The sequence below is a fragment of the Dipodomys ordii genome, unplaced genomic scaffold (assembly GCF_000151885.1).
Source record: "Dipodomys ordii isolate 6190 unplaced genomic scaffold, Dord_2.0 Scaffold21, whole genome shotgun sequence".
Lineage (NCBI taxonomy): Eukaryota > Metazoa > Chordata > Mammalia > Rodentia > Heteromyidae > Dipodomys > Dipodomys ordii.
In genome coordinates this window covers 5,615,920-5,631,513 of record NW_012267237.1, presented here as the reverse complement: position 1 = coordinate 5,631,513, position 15,594 = coordinate 5,615,920, and the positions used below count along the sequence as shown (strand labels likewise).

The following is a 15,594-nucleotide window of genomic DNA, read 5'->3' as shown; positions in this document are numbered from 1 at the left end:
CTACCAGACTTTGTACCACTGAAGCCATTCCTGTTTTGGAGTTGTAAGGCTGAGGCAACTCCTTGTTTTTGGATGTTTTATTCTCATGGAAAGTAAGTAAAGAGAAAGGCAGTAGGTCAGAAGAGAATTACCTTGTGGCTACTGAAAAGACCATGTTTTATTTCTTTAGCAAAAATCTTGCACTGCTTTAGAAGAAGCCAATTTTTTCATAAAATCACAAGTATGCAAGTATAAACACGGTGCACCGTGCAGAGAGCAGGCAGTCTTGGCCATCTGCAGGAAGGCTCAGGCGTGGGAGAAGCAAGACTTGCATTGCACTCAGGACTCAATGAAGTTAGTAAATTGTACGATACTCGTATGAACAGTAGAGTGGATGACATTAGGATGCGTCTACATGGGAAGTATTTTAAGCAAAACAAAATAACTTTTAAAAAGAGAGGACTAAGGAGTCATTCACAGAGGAGAGCTTCTTTCTGGTTAGCAGGAATGGGAAGCAGGCAATGGGTTCTTACTCTGACCTCGGCCACAGCATGCTAGAAGCTCAGCTGCTAAGAGACCCGAATACACAGCTCCATGAGAACCTGGTAGGGCAGAAACAATCGTGATGCTCTTGAAACACAAAAACTGTGACACAAGCCTCCAAAGAAAATCCTCTGCTGGTATAGAAAGGCTTAAAGATGCAGTGCATGGACTTTGAACCCACGAGCGCGTGTGTGCACAGTGCTCACTGTGAAGAGATTTCTTTGTGGCCCTGACATTTCCCAGGAGAGGTCTCTGATTCCTTAGTGTAGGAATCCACATGGGCTTCTTTTGTTTTTGCTTTTGGAGCAGCTAGGTAGGTAGCAGGTTCTTTTCCAGCGTGGTCTCACTTTGCTCCCTCCCGCAGAGTTCAACATGTTCCACATGATTGCCGTGGGGCTCAGCAGCTCCATCCTCGGCTGCCTGCTCACTCTGCTTGTCTACACCTACTGCCAGCGGTACCAGCAGCAGTCCCACGACGCCACGGTCATCCACCCCGTCTCTCCCGCGCCCCTCAATACCAGCATCACTAACCACATCAACAAACTGGACAAGTATGACTCGGTGGAGGCCATCAAGGTAAAGAACTGACAGTGAAGGCAGGGGGACCCGGAGCTCTGTGATAGTGGCGGCAGCCCTGGGAAGAGTTGGAGATGAGTTAAGGGGCCCTTCTCTAGAGCAACTGCATTTTTAGCTTTGCTTTGCCTGTGTGAGAACATAGTGTCTCCTGGGAATGTAAGTGAAGAAAGGGAAATGAATAGCAACAGAGTAAGTATGAGAAGATCACCTCATCCACGATTTCTGAATCTGGAGAAATCTTACAACAGAAAGCAGTCCCCGGTCACGGGGACTGTACAGGTGCACTGCAGTAAGGGGGACAGAGTCAGAAAGGAGCTAGCCACCTCTCTTTCAAAAATGCTCCTGGACTGCATCGTTCACGTGGGTATAACAATCCATACAGTTTTACCCCAGCAAACAGTAGCTGTGGCTCTTCCTGAGTCTCCAAAACGGGCCGGGATGAGGCTGACAGACCCAGCACGCTCTTTTTACCCGCACAGATGAGCCAGAGCCTCAGCACATGCTCCTCACAGGGAGATTCCAGCACCCAGACCTCTTGAGGTCTTTTTATGTTAGGTAGCAGAAGACAGTAAAATGAGTCTGTTTCTACCTACCATCCATAGCTTATCAGAATGCTGCTTTAGTGGCAGGGCATGTGATCATGTAGTCTGTAATCTTTGTAACTCTAGAGGCAGTTCAAGGCTAGCCCAGTCAGAAAGTTCCTGCGATTCCATCTCAACTGTACCTGGGATATCCATCCCTCTTATTCCAGCTACATGGAGAGCATAAATGAGAGGGTCACAGTTCAGAGCAGCATAAACATGAGACCCTATTCAAAAATCAAGGGACGCAAAAGGACCAGGGACATTGCTCAAGTGTCTTCCTGGCAAGTATAAAGTACTCAGTTCAAACCCAATTTTGTGTTCACAAAAAAAAAATAAAATTAAAAAAAAACAATTACTCCCTGCAAACATGTAAGGCTTTCAAGGGAAAAATATTTAAGAGCACAGACAGCTGACTAGGATTTGTTGAATCCTTCTGAAACTTTCTTCCAATACCTGGCCCAAAATAATTCTGGAAATCTTTTACTTCTGTCTACCCTGCTTCATTTTTAGCTTTACCCTGTCAATACTTAACCTCTACCTGTCATGACTTAGCTCTTTGAATTTGCGGATGGCTTTAATGGCTGTTAATGAGGCAGGGCATCTGTGTCACAGATGGCCATGGTGGTTACCTTCTGATGAGGGCAGAATGAAGAGAAATTTGGCATTAGGATTACATCATTAAATATTCATTGTAGATACTGCCAATGACTGTCCCTACCCATGGAAATCCAAAAGCTACTTTAGTATAGACTTAAGTATATGTGCTAATACTCATAATTAGTCCATTAACTTGAAAATACTTGGGTTTTAGACTTTCTGGAGATTTAGATCTGGGTTTTCTTTCTCTCACTTCTTTTCTGACTAAAGTCTCAAAATTGATCGGAAGATATTAAAGACAGCCGAGTCCACTGATACTATTAGGCAAATAACTTGAGGAATCAATAAGTGCGAACATACTTTTAAAAGTAATGGCTCTCCTTGGGAGAGATCAAACTCAATACAATAGTCCTAATTGTGTTCCTTCTGAAATATGACTTACTTAGCATTCTGAAATGCTTTTAAATGTATTTTACAGGCATTTAACAAGAACAACTTGATCCTGGAGGAAAGAAACAAATACTTCAACCCACATCTCACTGGGAAGACCTATTCCAATGCCTACTTCACAGATCTCAATAATTACGATGAGTACTAATAGCTCATATAGTTTTTGGCTTCTTGTAAATCCCCTGTTTTGCGAAGCCTGTGCTACATGACCGCCCAAGTTCCTGAGGCTTCAGATAGGATGCTTGGATCAAGTTCAAGTGCATTTCTAGCCAAGATTGTCCCATTGCTACCAAAAATACGCTCCTTGTAAGCAACAACAACGAAATCTAAGTGTAACTTGGTGAAAATCTGGTCTACAACAAACCATCGAATGAGCGGCAGTGTGAAGTGTTTTCATTTCTGTTTTCATTTTTAATTGGGTCCATCGCCGTGCTCTAACAGATTGGTTATTTTCATTACTTCGTTTTACAAAGGTACCACTCAATTTTAGGAATGAAAAGTCATCTGCCCTTTGAGTACAAGTCTTCACGTGATTTGAATTTGACAAAACACGCACTTTACCCGAGATGCCCCTCCCTCCACGCAGCTGCTAGCATTTGCCCTCGTGAAGACCGTGGATTCCGGCCATGGGGATGATTCTCACCCAGGCCCTAGGACCCCGGGGCTTGTCTGACTTGCACCTCCTGCAGCCTGACCGTGGGCATTCTGTGCATCATCACCCAGGAGTGAGCAGATGGAGCCCAGGGAGCCCCACATTTCCCATCTACCTGCGCAGAAATATCTGGAACATTTAGGGTACCGATTTGAGAAAGTATTGAAAGTACTGCACAGCAATGAACAATGACTGTTTAAATGTCTTCTGTGGTATTATACCAAGTGTTGAAAGATGTGAGACTGAGACGCAGGCCTCTTTCCTTTCTCTTCCACCTCCCTGGTGTAGCTGATGTATGGCAAGTACCGTGGAGAGCCCATCCTCCAGGCAGGAAGTGAGGTCCCAGTGCCCCCGGGCAGGGGGGGCACAGGGCTGGACTCAACGCCTTTTCTTTAAGTCCACCCTGTGCACCATGCTCACCTCACCCGGCCCCTCCCTCCTTGGAGGCAATGGTGGTTCAAGTTCACCCTGAGAAGTTTGGGGCTGAAAATGAGAGGTCAAACGATGCTTGTGGTCTCAACCTTTCATCTTTGGTTAACATTTCCAAGTATTTATAAGACCATTCCTCGAGGTTCCCCCAAACAATCAGTGTTACTCCTTAACATCTGACACACAGCATATGGCAGTCATGTGAACAGTAAAGGCAGCATTGAGAAGGTTCGTCTGCCCCCTGTGGCCCTTATGATAAATGCCTAAATAGACATTAATACCTGTTCCTATGGGTGAAAGAAACTGCCAGTCTGTGAAGAGGTGCATTCTGGGAGGTGAGGAACACACGTTTTGTAGCGTATGTTTTACCCAATATTTGAGGTAAAGAAGAAGTCTCAGAAAGTGTTAGAAAAATCCTGAAAATGAAATTCTGGAGTTCAAAATATCTTCAGATAAACCAGATTTGCAGACATGGTGAAAACGGCAGGTGGGCTGCCTGAGGTCTTGAGGAGTCTGCTGGTGAGATTCTACAGGGCCTCTGACACGGCAGCGTTCTCGGTCACACTCCTGCAGTAAAATCCAGTCACACAAATATAGCAGATCCCTGCCTGATTGATTCTTCTGAACTGATGGGAAGCGTCAGCTCATCTGAATCACTTGTTTGTTAAGGAGAAATTCCTCATTGTGTAGCACATAGCTTTTGTTTTGTTTAATCTCCCCCTCCTGAATATTTTCTTAGCTTGAAAGGTCATCTTATTTTTCTTGCAAAGGATACTAATATTTCAAGAACTTGTCACTGGACTAGATGAGAAATGCTTTCTAAATGGCATCCAAACTGGACTTTAATCCATCTTACTTCATGACCCAGCCTTCCCCACTCCCCAGGGGGATTCATTTCATGGATAACACACAGAGTGAAAAGGAAGCAAGACTCACTTCTAGTTCCCTGTCTCTCTGGTTTCCTCGATTTCCTCGCCACCACTCCCTTCCAGGCTGTTCTATTATTGATGAGAGTAGCAGGTGGTTTAGTATGATTTGAGTTAGCTTTTACTTTAAAAGTATTTTTATGATTGTCTACTGTTTTCTTTGAGAATTTCCATGATGCTTTCAAGCCCCTCGGTCAATTTGGCCCCAGGGCAATCAGCTTTCTCTAGCTTTGAGGTGCCCTTCCGTCTCAGGGAGGCTTCCTCATTCTGAGTGGAACATGGGCTAACTCTACTAAGTACACTACTACTGCCACAAAAGAAGCCTGTGGGCCTCCAAACAGAGACCGCAGCCGCCAGTGTTCACACAGTATTCACGCTGCCACTTTTGCAAGTGATGTGACGATGTTGAGCCCTACTGTTCTAGTAATTTAACCATTTTTTAAAAGACATTTAGTTAAAACAGCAACCTTGAATCAACTCAGCTGCAAACTGTGGAATTCACAGATGGCTCTGGTCACGCCCAACACAGTCAGTCGCCCTCACACTCCCGTTATGTTGATGTAGCACACCCATATGTATGTGATCACCTGTCATCCTCCTCTGTGATTACCTAACGTTATCATCGATCAGATTCTAGAAGCCATTTCCAGCACCCTGCATCTTTGGGCAATGGGTGTGGATCATAAAGCTTCATGTTCATTTTGACCTAAGAAATGCACAAAAGGGCCTACTATGCACAGTATATTGCTATGGCTATCCACCATTCGCACATTTACTTCTGCTATTCCTTCTTATTGTGATCATCAACTCAATTTGGTTTAAAAGCATTTCATAACTCTACAAATACTGAGCCAAGGCCTTCATGTTGTCTGTTCTGATAACCTAATAAAGGAAAATATTACTTTGATCCTTGCTTCTTTTCCCTTTTAGAAATTGAAAAGCAGTGAACAAGAGATCATATTGAATTCTTGGTAGCAACTTTGACAATGGCTCATATAACATTACAGATACACATTTATTAGGAGAAGGATCAAAATGCTCTTTTTTGAAATTTTTCATTACTCATCACATTAACAGAAATGTGGCATATATTATAAAACATCAGGAATGCAGATCTGTTCTCATTTTAAAATATAGTTCACACTATGAATTACATAGAAACCCATGAAAACCGAATTCAGAGCCTGCCCAAAGTTCCCTATGGAATCCTTTTGTTAGAATGTAGTCTTTTTTTTTTTTTTGTCGGTCATGGGGCTTGAGTTCTGGGCCTGGGCACTGTCCCTGAACTCTTCAGCTCAAGGCAAGCGCTCTACCACTTGAGCCATAGAGCCACTTCCAGTTTTCTGGTGGTTTATTGGAGATAAGAGTCTCACAGACTCTCCTGCCCAGACTGTTTTTGAACCATGATCTTCAGATCTCAGCTCCTACATAGCTAGGACTACAGGCGTGAGCCACCAGCACCAGGCTAGACTGTAGTCTTTTTAAATGATCCTGTTCTGCTACATTCAAGTCTGTTCCCCATGCTCACTCATACTCTACTGTGTTCACCTAGTGAATGAACATAGCTAGTCAAGGACATGTTCAAATCCAGAAGGAGAAAAGCTGAGGTGAAAACACAGTCTGTGGCATTTCTAAACCAAAATGTAAGTTGGGCAAGAAAGTCACCTCTTCTTATCTCATCAGAAATCTGAGGCCAGTGTTTCATTGTGACCCTCTCCTTGCTCAGATTTCTAACTCCTGTCAACTAGTTCAAATGTTAAATAAACACGAGTAGAGAGAAAATCTGGATCCTGGAAAATGGTAAAATTTTTCTGTCATACTTAAAGCAATGTTGAGCTGTCTTCTCTACAAATGCAGATGATTTACTTCCTTGTACAGAGTTGCTAGTGCCTTGTTTAAATGATGACTCGTCGTTACCACTGGGTGTACTTGGTTGCCAGGAGAAGCAGAGAGTTGATTGGAGAGTTGGAAGCCGATCGCCTGCGTGCCTCTCTGAACTCAGGAATAGAAAGTGGCCAAGAATCTCAGAGCGGGACAGTGGTGTGTTCAGAACTGAGGCTAGCACACTCAGCTTCCCACAGGTTGACTTCACATGATTTCATCTTCCAGAAAGCTCTTGTGTCTGTTCTTAATGGGAATGTCAATATGATGCCTGTGAAAGTCAGAGGGTTTGTTTCTGTGGCTATAGGAAAATCAGACATAGGCTGCCAACAGCTGGTAGAAGACAATAAGGATGGAAAAGAACCACCTAGAAAACTGCCTGCTATATTTCATCATTTTATTCCAATGTCAAAACTCACACACACACAAACACACACATGACAAAACAGCCAATCAAATGTTTTTTATGCTAAAGTTGATTGGTTTTATCTTATTCCGTGACTGGAGTAAAATCAAACTTGAAACTTGAACTTCTGCACTTCGAAAGAAAGCATAGCAGAAACCTTCGTCCCAGGTTCCCAGAAGCACCACTCACGCCCTCACCATTGGCCAGAAAATGCACAAGCGAGGTCCAGTGTTGGATTTTTCCAGTGTGTGGCAGAAGTTATGTGTGATGCCACTTGGTTTGACTTTAAACATGTTATGGCTTATTTTGTGTTTATATGCTGTTGCCTGTTTTGTGGTACAAAATAAACTTATTTGAGATGGTTTCTTTATAATTTTTCTTTCATTGAAACTGCTCCAAAATAACTTCAACAATTCATCAACTAACTTGCAGAGAGTTAGTGATCTCACAATTAATTGTAATAGACAATGTTGACTAATGATAATAACAGCCTTTTCAAGAGTGAAATAGCTTTGCATTTCTCCTCCATTGGAATGAGAAAATGGAATTTTCTCTGTGGGACTGTTGGTGGGTTGTTTTTGTGTTTCCTCACAAGTGATTGCACACCACACTTTTTTGAAAATTTTCAATTCCGACATTTGGTTTTTAAGATTCCCTTTGAACCTTTTTAGACATGAGCCAGTGCATTTTCTAGTGGTATTACATTTTTTATTTAGTTTCTGTTAGTCACTTTTCTGGTCTTAAATTTACTGACACCTGATACAGTGTTATCAGGAAATATCAGTTTAAGGCCCTAATTGTGGTAATCTAGGAAGGGGCTTATTCTTTCTTGCATTGGATTAAATGTGGAGCTTCAGGAAAGAGGTGAATGGGGTATTGGGGCCTTCCCCAGATATCATTAGAACCTACCTGCTCTACACAGTCATAAACCTGCAACTGGCCATGGTTCCAGCAGTGAAAATGTGTGCTCACTAACCTTGATGCATTACCAAGATCTTCATTTCCACCCTATTCACTTTTTTAAACAATTCACAAAGAATCTCTGAATACTACCCTATGCCGCCATCTTCCTTCTCTAGTCCCCCCTCTTATTCTCCTTCTCATCTCTTTCTGCCAACATTCAAGGGAGGGAGACAAAGTCAGAGAATCCTAATTATGTACAATATAAAATGTATTATATTTTTTGTACTTATACTTTATGTAAATAATTTGTCTCAGTTATATGTGAGTATTACAATAAATCCTACCATTTAGGAAACAACTTAGTAGCTTTTCTTCTTTGCCTAGCTCCCAAGTACACTGCGCCCTGAGATGCACTAAAGCTCCCTGGAAGATCCAGTCCCATAGAGTGAGACTGTGGCGTGGCTTCTCGACAAACCCCATGACAAGCTCTCATTTTACCTTCTGGTCCTCAGGGACCTGGAGGGGGTGGGGATGGGGTAACAGAACAGGATCATGCAGACTTGAGAGGATGTTGAAAGAACTTGCAGAAAAATGTCCGGGGCACTAAGAACTACATGATAAGGAAGGACAATGTATTTTCTGTTTACAAGGGGTGGGTACCGGGCCTATTGATGATGGATTGAGTGGTGTCAAGTACACCATCACAAGGTGGTTCTTGAATGCACAGCTACAGATACTTGGCCACATCATAGGAAAGCCACAGTTCAGTATTTAAACGTTCACCTTTCACTAAATAATCATTTCAGAATTTAAATTTTCATATCTCAGTATGTCAATATTCAGGATTTCATTTTAAAAGAATATGCAACCAGGTATGTGTATTTATATGTCTAACATGTATCTACATATACATACATAAATATACAAAAGCATAATATTATATGTACCTATATTCTCAGTTGGCCAATAGCTGAAAAAGTATGCTTAATATCAAAGTTCTAAATTAATGTAACAAAATAAAATCAGGTAAACTTAATGAAATGTTACAGTGTTAAATAACTTTAATCTCATTTAGAAAAATAGTAAATTTTTTTGTCTTCCATGAAGAATACATATTTGAGTGGTAGTCGAGAAAGTAGGATGAATCATTACTATCATTTTCTATCATATTCAAATATTTACATGGTGTCATGTGCTGCTCACATATTCCATCTTAGAATTTTTGTCAATGATATTTAAAAATAAAGTTGAAATACAATTTGCAATATCTTTCTGAATTGCTTTGAAATTTAATAGCATATTTCTCCATTAAAGTATGTTTCCAGGCCTAATCTGTGAAGATCGTGAAAATGACTGATTGTGGAGAGTGTACAGTAGAGGTAGATAATAGAAAATGAATATGTCCTACAATCATATCTGAGACTTTTTCTGAAAAATATTCTCACTTTTAAATAGATATGATTTTGCTTATAAAATCAAACCAATGATGTTCACTGAAAATGTGGGTGTTACAGAGTCTGCCAGGTTCTACTTGGGTATTTATATGATTCCTTCATGTAAGGAAAAGCTATTTTCTCAAGAGGAAATTCTCTTCACTTTCTTCAGATAAAAAGTCGGAGACTTGACTTCACAACCAGAGGCACTTGACTAAAGCTGAGAATCCAGAAAATGTTGAATGACTTATCTATATCTTCCTATCTTTCCTCAAACCTGAATCTCATCATGATTTAAATGTGGTACCCAGCATCTAGGAGGTAGGCACCACAGACAGGTGACTTGAGCTAGAGCCTCACAGAGAAGTGCAGACAAGAGGCCATGACCTGGGAAGGAGGGCTGGGCTAGAGACGAGAGATGTAGAGACCTGCCTGTACACCCTAGAGTGCCAGATGTCCAGAACACCAGACTTCTGGGAAGCTCACTGCAGGACAACTGGTCAGGTAGGACTTTCTCTACACCTGCCTGGATGTACTTAGTAAGGTCACTGCTCTGGTGACAGTGGCCTCCACCTTGGAGAGTGGCAATGGCATATGGCCCAGCAGCAGAGACCTTCCCAAACTCTTGGAACCCCACAAAGTACCAGCTCTAGACCTCACATCAGTGGAGGCAGAGAAGACGGCAATGCTATCCTATCTTGCAGCTGCTCCAGCTGTGAGGAGAACCTGCCCATTCCATAACTCCTCCTTGTCCATCAAACATGGATAGTCTTGAGCTTTGGAATGGGAGGCCTGTGACTTTCTCATGGATACAAGACCACATATTAGCATGCCACCTAGCTCAAAATAATGAGATCTATGCAGCTTCCTGCACTCTGGATATACATACCCAGCAAAACAATTGAAAATGCATCTTGTGTCCACTCTCGCTACTCTACTTCAACATAGTACTAAAATTCCTAGCAAGAGCAATAAGGCAAGAGAAAAACAAAGGAGATCCAAATAGGGAAAGAAGCAAAACTATCTCTCTTTACAGATGACATGATCTTGTCTTTAAAGAATCCTATATACTCCTCCCCCAAGTTACTTGAGCTGATCTGAAACTTTGCTAAAGTGGCAGGGTATAAAATTAACCCACCAAAGTCAGTTGCTTTTCTGTATGTCAATAATGAGAAAATCAAAACTGAAATCAGGAAAGCAACTCCATTTTAATAATCTAAAAAAGAAAAAAAACCTCGGATGTGAATGACCTCTATTATGAAAACATTAAAAATCTGGAGAAAAAAAAGGAAACTTAGGGGGCTGGGAAGGTGGCTCAGTGGTAGAGTGCTTGCCTTGCGTGCATGAGGCCCTGGGTTCGTTTCCTCAGCACCACATAAGCAAAAAGAAGAAAAAAGCCAGAAGTGGTGCTGTGGCTCAAGTGGTAGAGCGCTAGCCTTGAGCTGAAGAGCTCAGGGACAGTGCCCAAGCCCAGAGTTCAGGCCCCACGACCGGACCAATAAAAATAAAAAAAAGGAAACTTAGGGAAATGGAAAAATCTTCCATGCTTCTGGATTGGATAGATTAATGTCATGAAAATGACAATACTGCCCAAAGCTATCTACAAATTCAGTGACATACCCATTAAAATCACAGCAATGTTCTTCAGTGATATATAGAGAGCAATCCAAAAATTCATATGGACTAATAAAAGACCCCACATAATAAAAACAATCCTTAGCAGGAAGAACAGCGTTGGAAGAAGATCAATACCAAACTTGAAACTCTATTACAAAGCAATAGTAATAGAAACAGCGTGGTACTGGCACAAGAATAGGCCTGAGGATCAATGGAACAGAATAGTAGATCCAGAAATGAGACCACAGAGCTATAGCCTCCTAGTATATGATAAGGGATCCAAAAGCAAAATGGAAGAAAGATGGCCTCTACAACAAATAGTGTTGGCAAAGTTGGCTGTATACATGCAGAATATTGAAGGTAGATCCTTACATACAACCCTGCACCAGAATCAATGTCAGGTGGATCAAAGACCTCAATGGAAGGACAGATGCCATGAAAACATGACAGGAAGAGTTAGGTCTCCTTGGCAAAAGTCAAAACTTTCTAGGTAAAGATCCAGAATCACAACAAATCAAAGAAAGACTAGATAAATGGGATTGCATCAAACTGAAGACTTGCTGCCTAGCAAAGGACCTAGCTAGCAAGATAAATAGAAAGCCCACAGAATGGGAGATTTTTACCAGCTATGCATCCGACAAGAGCCTCATATCTAAAATATACTTAAAACTCAAAAAATTAACCACCACCAGTCCCCCACCATCAAATAAATCCTCAGAGAAACAACAACCCAAGGGATACAATGATTAAAGACTTAAAGAGAGACTTCTGAGAAGAATGGCCAATAGACACATGAAGAAGCATTCAACATCTCTGGCCATAAAAGAAATGCAAATGAAGACAACATTGAGATTCTACCTCACCCCAGTGAGAATGGCTATGATCAAGAAAACTAACAATAACAAATGCTGGAGGGGACATGACCAAAAGGGAGCACTACTGGACTGTTGGTGGGAATGTAAACTTGTTTAACCACTCTAGAAAGCAGTGTGGAGATTCCTCAAAAACCTAAACATAGAGCTTCCCTATGACCCAGCAATTCTGTTCCTGGGAAATTACCCAGTAGACCCCAAACAAGGCCACTCTAAAGCTACCAGCACAATCATGTTCATTGCAGCATTGTTTACCCTACCCAAGATATAGAATCAGCCCAGCTGTCCCTTACTGGATGAATAGATCAAGAAAAAATGTGGTATACAAACACAATGGAATACTACTCTTCCATCAGAAAGGAATGATAATATTCCCAAGGAAATGGAAAGACTTGGGAAAAAAATATATTAAGTGAAGTTGGCTAGACCCAAAGAAGCATAGGTTGCATTGTCTCCCTCATTTGGTGTAACTAGAATGTGACTATAATTCTACAAGTAAACACACTGGATGGTAAAAGACAAAAATTACACTTGTGTATTATAAGTTATACAAGACGACATTCACACAGTAAGACAAAGGAAGACATTCTTAGAAGAGGATTGTAAGGGCTCAATAGCTATGTGCATATCATCATATAAAATGATGTGTATTGAAAGGAATTCCAAGAAATGGAAACAAAAGTTTTTGTTATTTTGCTTTTGTTTTTTATTTATTTTTTTTCTTTTGTCACTATCTTTGATTTCTGTACATTTCGTTTTGTGTATGTTTGTCTGTTTCAGGGAGGATAAGAGAGATTACAGAAATAATGAGGCAAAGAGTGAACTAATTCAGTAATGTTGCTTATGAGACACTATGTTGAAAATTAACTGTACAACTTCTGGGGGAAGGAGGTCGGGAAGGAAAAACTGGGAGAAGAGGGAGGAGGTGACACTGTTCAAAAAGGAATGTATTCATTACCTGACTTATGTAACTAACCTTCTGTACATCACTTTTTCAATAACAAAAATATTTCGAAATGGGGGAAAGTATATCCTTTGTATTAGGAAAGACTTTGTCACCATTAGAGTCTTGGTGTGCTGGTTGTAATATTCATACTATAAAAAGGTATCATTCGGAGCTGGGAAGGTGGCTCAGTGGCCCTGCGTTCGATTCCTCAGCACCACATAAGCAAAAGAAAAAAGCCAGAAATGGTGCTGTGGCTCAAGTGGTAGAGTGCTAACCTTGAGCTGAAGAGCTAAGGGACAGCACCCAGGCCCAGAGTTCAAGCCCCAGGACCGGACCCCCCCCAAAAAAAAATGTATCATTCTTTGCCATTTTTTCATTCTGTTTTGGATTTTTTGTTGGTTTTGTTGTTGGTTTTTGTTTCCTCTCTGTTCGTTTTGTTTAATCTATGTACCCATTATAGAGCCTTCACATCCAGAGTCTTAATTTCCTTATCTAGAAGATGAGGATAAATTTAAGCCTACATTATGCTGGCTTTGACAACATTAAATAAGCTAAGGCCTTGAGAACTGTTTTGATAAAATAACAAACCCAGAGCATTCTACACATGTTCTCCTTTCCATGTGCATTCATCTCCTTTCCTAACTTCCTATTGTATATAAGAATTTTCAATATCTAGAACCCATAATCTAGTTTTGCAATCTACAACAACGAATCTATGTCAGGGTTTTGAGACTGAAATATGTCTGCGTAGCCAGCAGCCCCTATCCTAAGCCATGGGGCAAATCAAAAGCTCAAGAGCATCTGACACAATATGCACTGCAGGGGTAAGAGGCAGACAAGAGTGATTTTTCCAGGAGTTCCCTAATTAATCACTTGCTTTTCACTGGAACAAATACTTGTAAATTCTTTTATATCTAAGATGGGGTTATAAGTACATTTATTGCACTGAGATTTTTATAGGAATTCAGTGAGTCAATTGAGGAACAGTACTTAACTTTTACATTATTTTTATGCAACAAAACATTGGTTGAAAGTTACAATGTGCTGAGCTCTTTGCTGGGTTGAATTTGAAAGAAATACTTGGATTTTTTTCCACTTCAAGTAGTGAAACAGAGAGGGCTCTCCTGAGAGGTGTCCAGGTGAGAGAATACACAAAGGAGAGAGGGATTTGATGTTTTCTGGAAGCAGTATAGGAAGAGAAATGCCAGTGAGAGCAGAGAAGCAAGGAACATCCAGCAGATAGAAAACTTGCTAGAATTGCAAATGGGGAGAATGGATTTATTTGCCCTTAATTATTCATTTAGGGAATTTAACATTAAACCATCATGCATCTGACTCTTAAGTGGCTAGAATTGACTTTTAGAGATTAGAATTGTATGTAGAGATGGTGGCTGAGAGTAGAGTTTGTGGCCCGGGAGACTTCTTTATGTTTGGAGATAAATCAGGGCTGGATTAGAGGACAAACATGGCAGATGACAGAATGGGACTATGGGATGCTTGGAGATTGTCCATTAAGGAGCAGTTTCTCTTCAGGAGGCCATTTCCAGAGGACAAGAAGCTTATGGGCATGAGCAGAGAAGTTCAGTGGAAATGGCCTGGCAAAGCGGGGGAGGGGAAGAGGGTAAGGAATATATCACTGAAATAAGTACCATGCTAGGGGCATGTCTGTATGAGTTTTGTTCAACTATATTTCTTACTCTCCAGTCAACCAGAATCCTCTCATAACATGAAAAAACTAAATCTTAGGCCAATCACTTGAATACTTAGTTGATAAAGATGCATTTCCAGTAGATACTTAATGCCAGGTGTGCAGTCTGAAGCTGAGGAGACCCTGATTCATGAGATGGTGTCTTTGATCTCTGGTGACATCACACTGATCAAGTTTCTAAGACCACCACCACCCCACACACACACACACAGTGTAAGAGCTGGGGGAAGGGCTGACCTTCAAGACGGTGGCCTCAGTGAAAGGGTCTCCAGTAAAAAAAAAACCAACAACAACAACAAAAAACAGTGGCAACTCTGTGGAGTCTGCTCCATTTTATCCTAAGCTCTGCTCCTGCTTTCTCCATTGCACTGTGTGTGCCTTAATGGACTGAACTTAAGGGACTGTCTTAGCTCCAGTGTCTCTGAGCTTCTGGTTTAGCTTGGATAGTGAGAAGAGAATGAGGCTGGAGTATGTGTTCCTAACATCTCCTGCCTGGTGGTCAGGGTTAGCAAAGGCTGTCATCTATCAACCATTGAAGTGTTCATTTCCTGTAGCTACCCCCGTCTCTTTTGATCTGAGGGCAGCCCTTCCTGTTGGATACACCTGTGATTGAATAAAGGTCTTGGTGCTTGCTAGACTCAGGGGAGAGAACTGAACTGGGCTTTGTTTTAACATTGTGCACACCACCACAAATCTGTGTCTGCCATCTAAGTCTGCTCAGCACACTGACTAATAGAGCACATGCATAGCAGGTCTTTAAATTCAGGGTTCACAGATAGACAGGGCTTGTTGATTTTCTCTTTGTGTCTTCCCTGAGTGCATTTGTCAAGGTGAGGAGCACACACAGGTCTGCAGTGGCTATTCATCTGATCTAGGGACTCAAAGAAGGGAAACCGCATGAACGAACAATCACACAGCATCTTCTTTCCCTGCAGAGAAAGCAGAATTGAAAAGTAACTATTCAAAAACTAATATCTGAAAGGTGCTTTTCCTTATAGGGTTAGAAATAACTAATCCTCTATGTTTAAACAAACTGTTGTGATCAAGACTTTGAAGGAGTCACATGATGTATATGCATGAATTAGCTATTTG

At 41.3% G+C, this 15,594-nt stretch overlaps 1 protein-coding gene across 1 annotated transcript in view; it reads left to right on the top strand.

Annotated features, from left to right (window-relative positions):
* The window catches only part of Sema5a (sema domain, seven thrombospondin repeats (type 1 and type 1-like), transmembrane domain (TM) and short cytoplasmic domain, (semaphorin) 5A), a 242,964-nt gene extending 239,299 nt beyond the window's left edge, over nt 1-3,665 (top strand). Inside the window, exons 20-21 of the mRNA XM_013013883.1 lie at nt 887-1,098; nt 2,758-3,665. Coding sequence (XP_012869337.1) covers nt 887-1,098; nt 2,758-2,877 — 332 coding nt within the window. The 3' untranslated portion in view covers nt 2,878-3,665. The remainder of the gene's footprint in view (nt 1-886; nt 1,099-2,757) is intronic.
* The last annotated feature ends 11,929 nt before the right edge of the window (nt 3,666-15,594 follow it).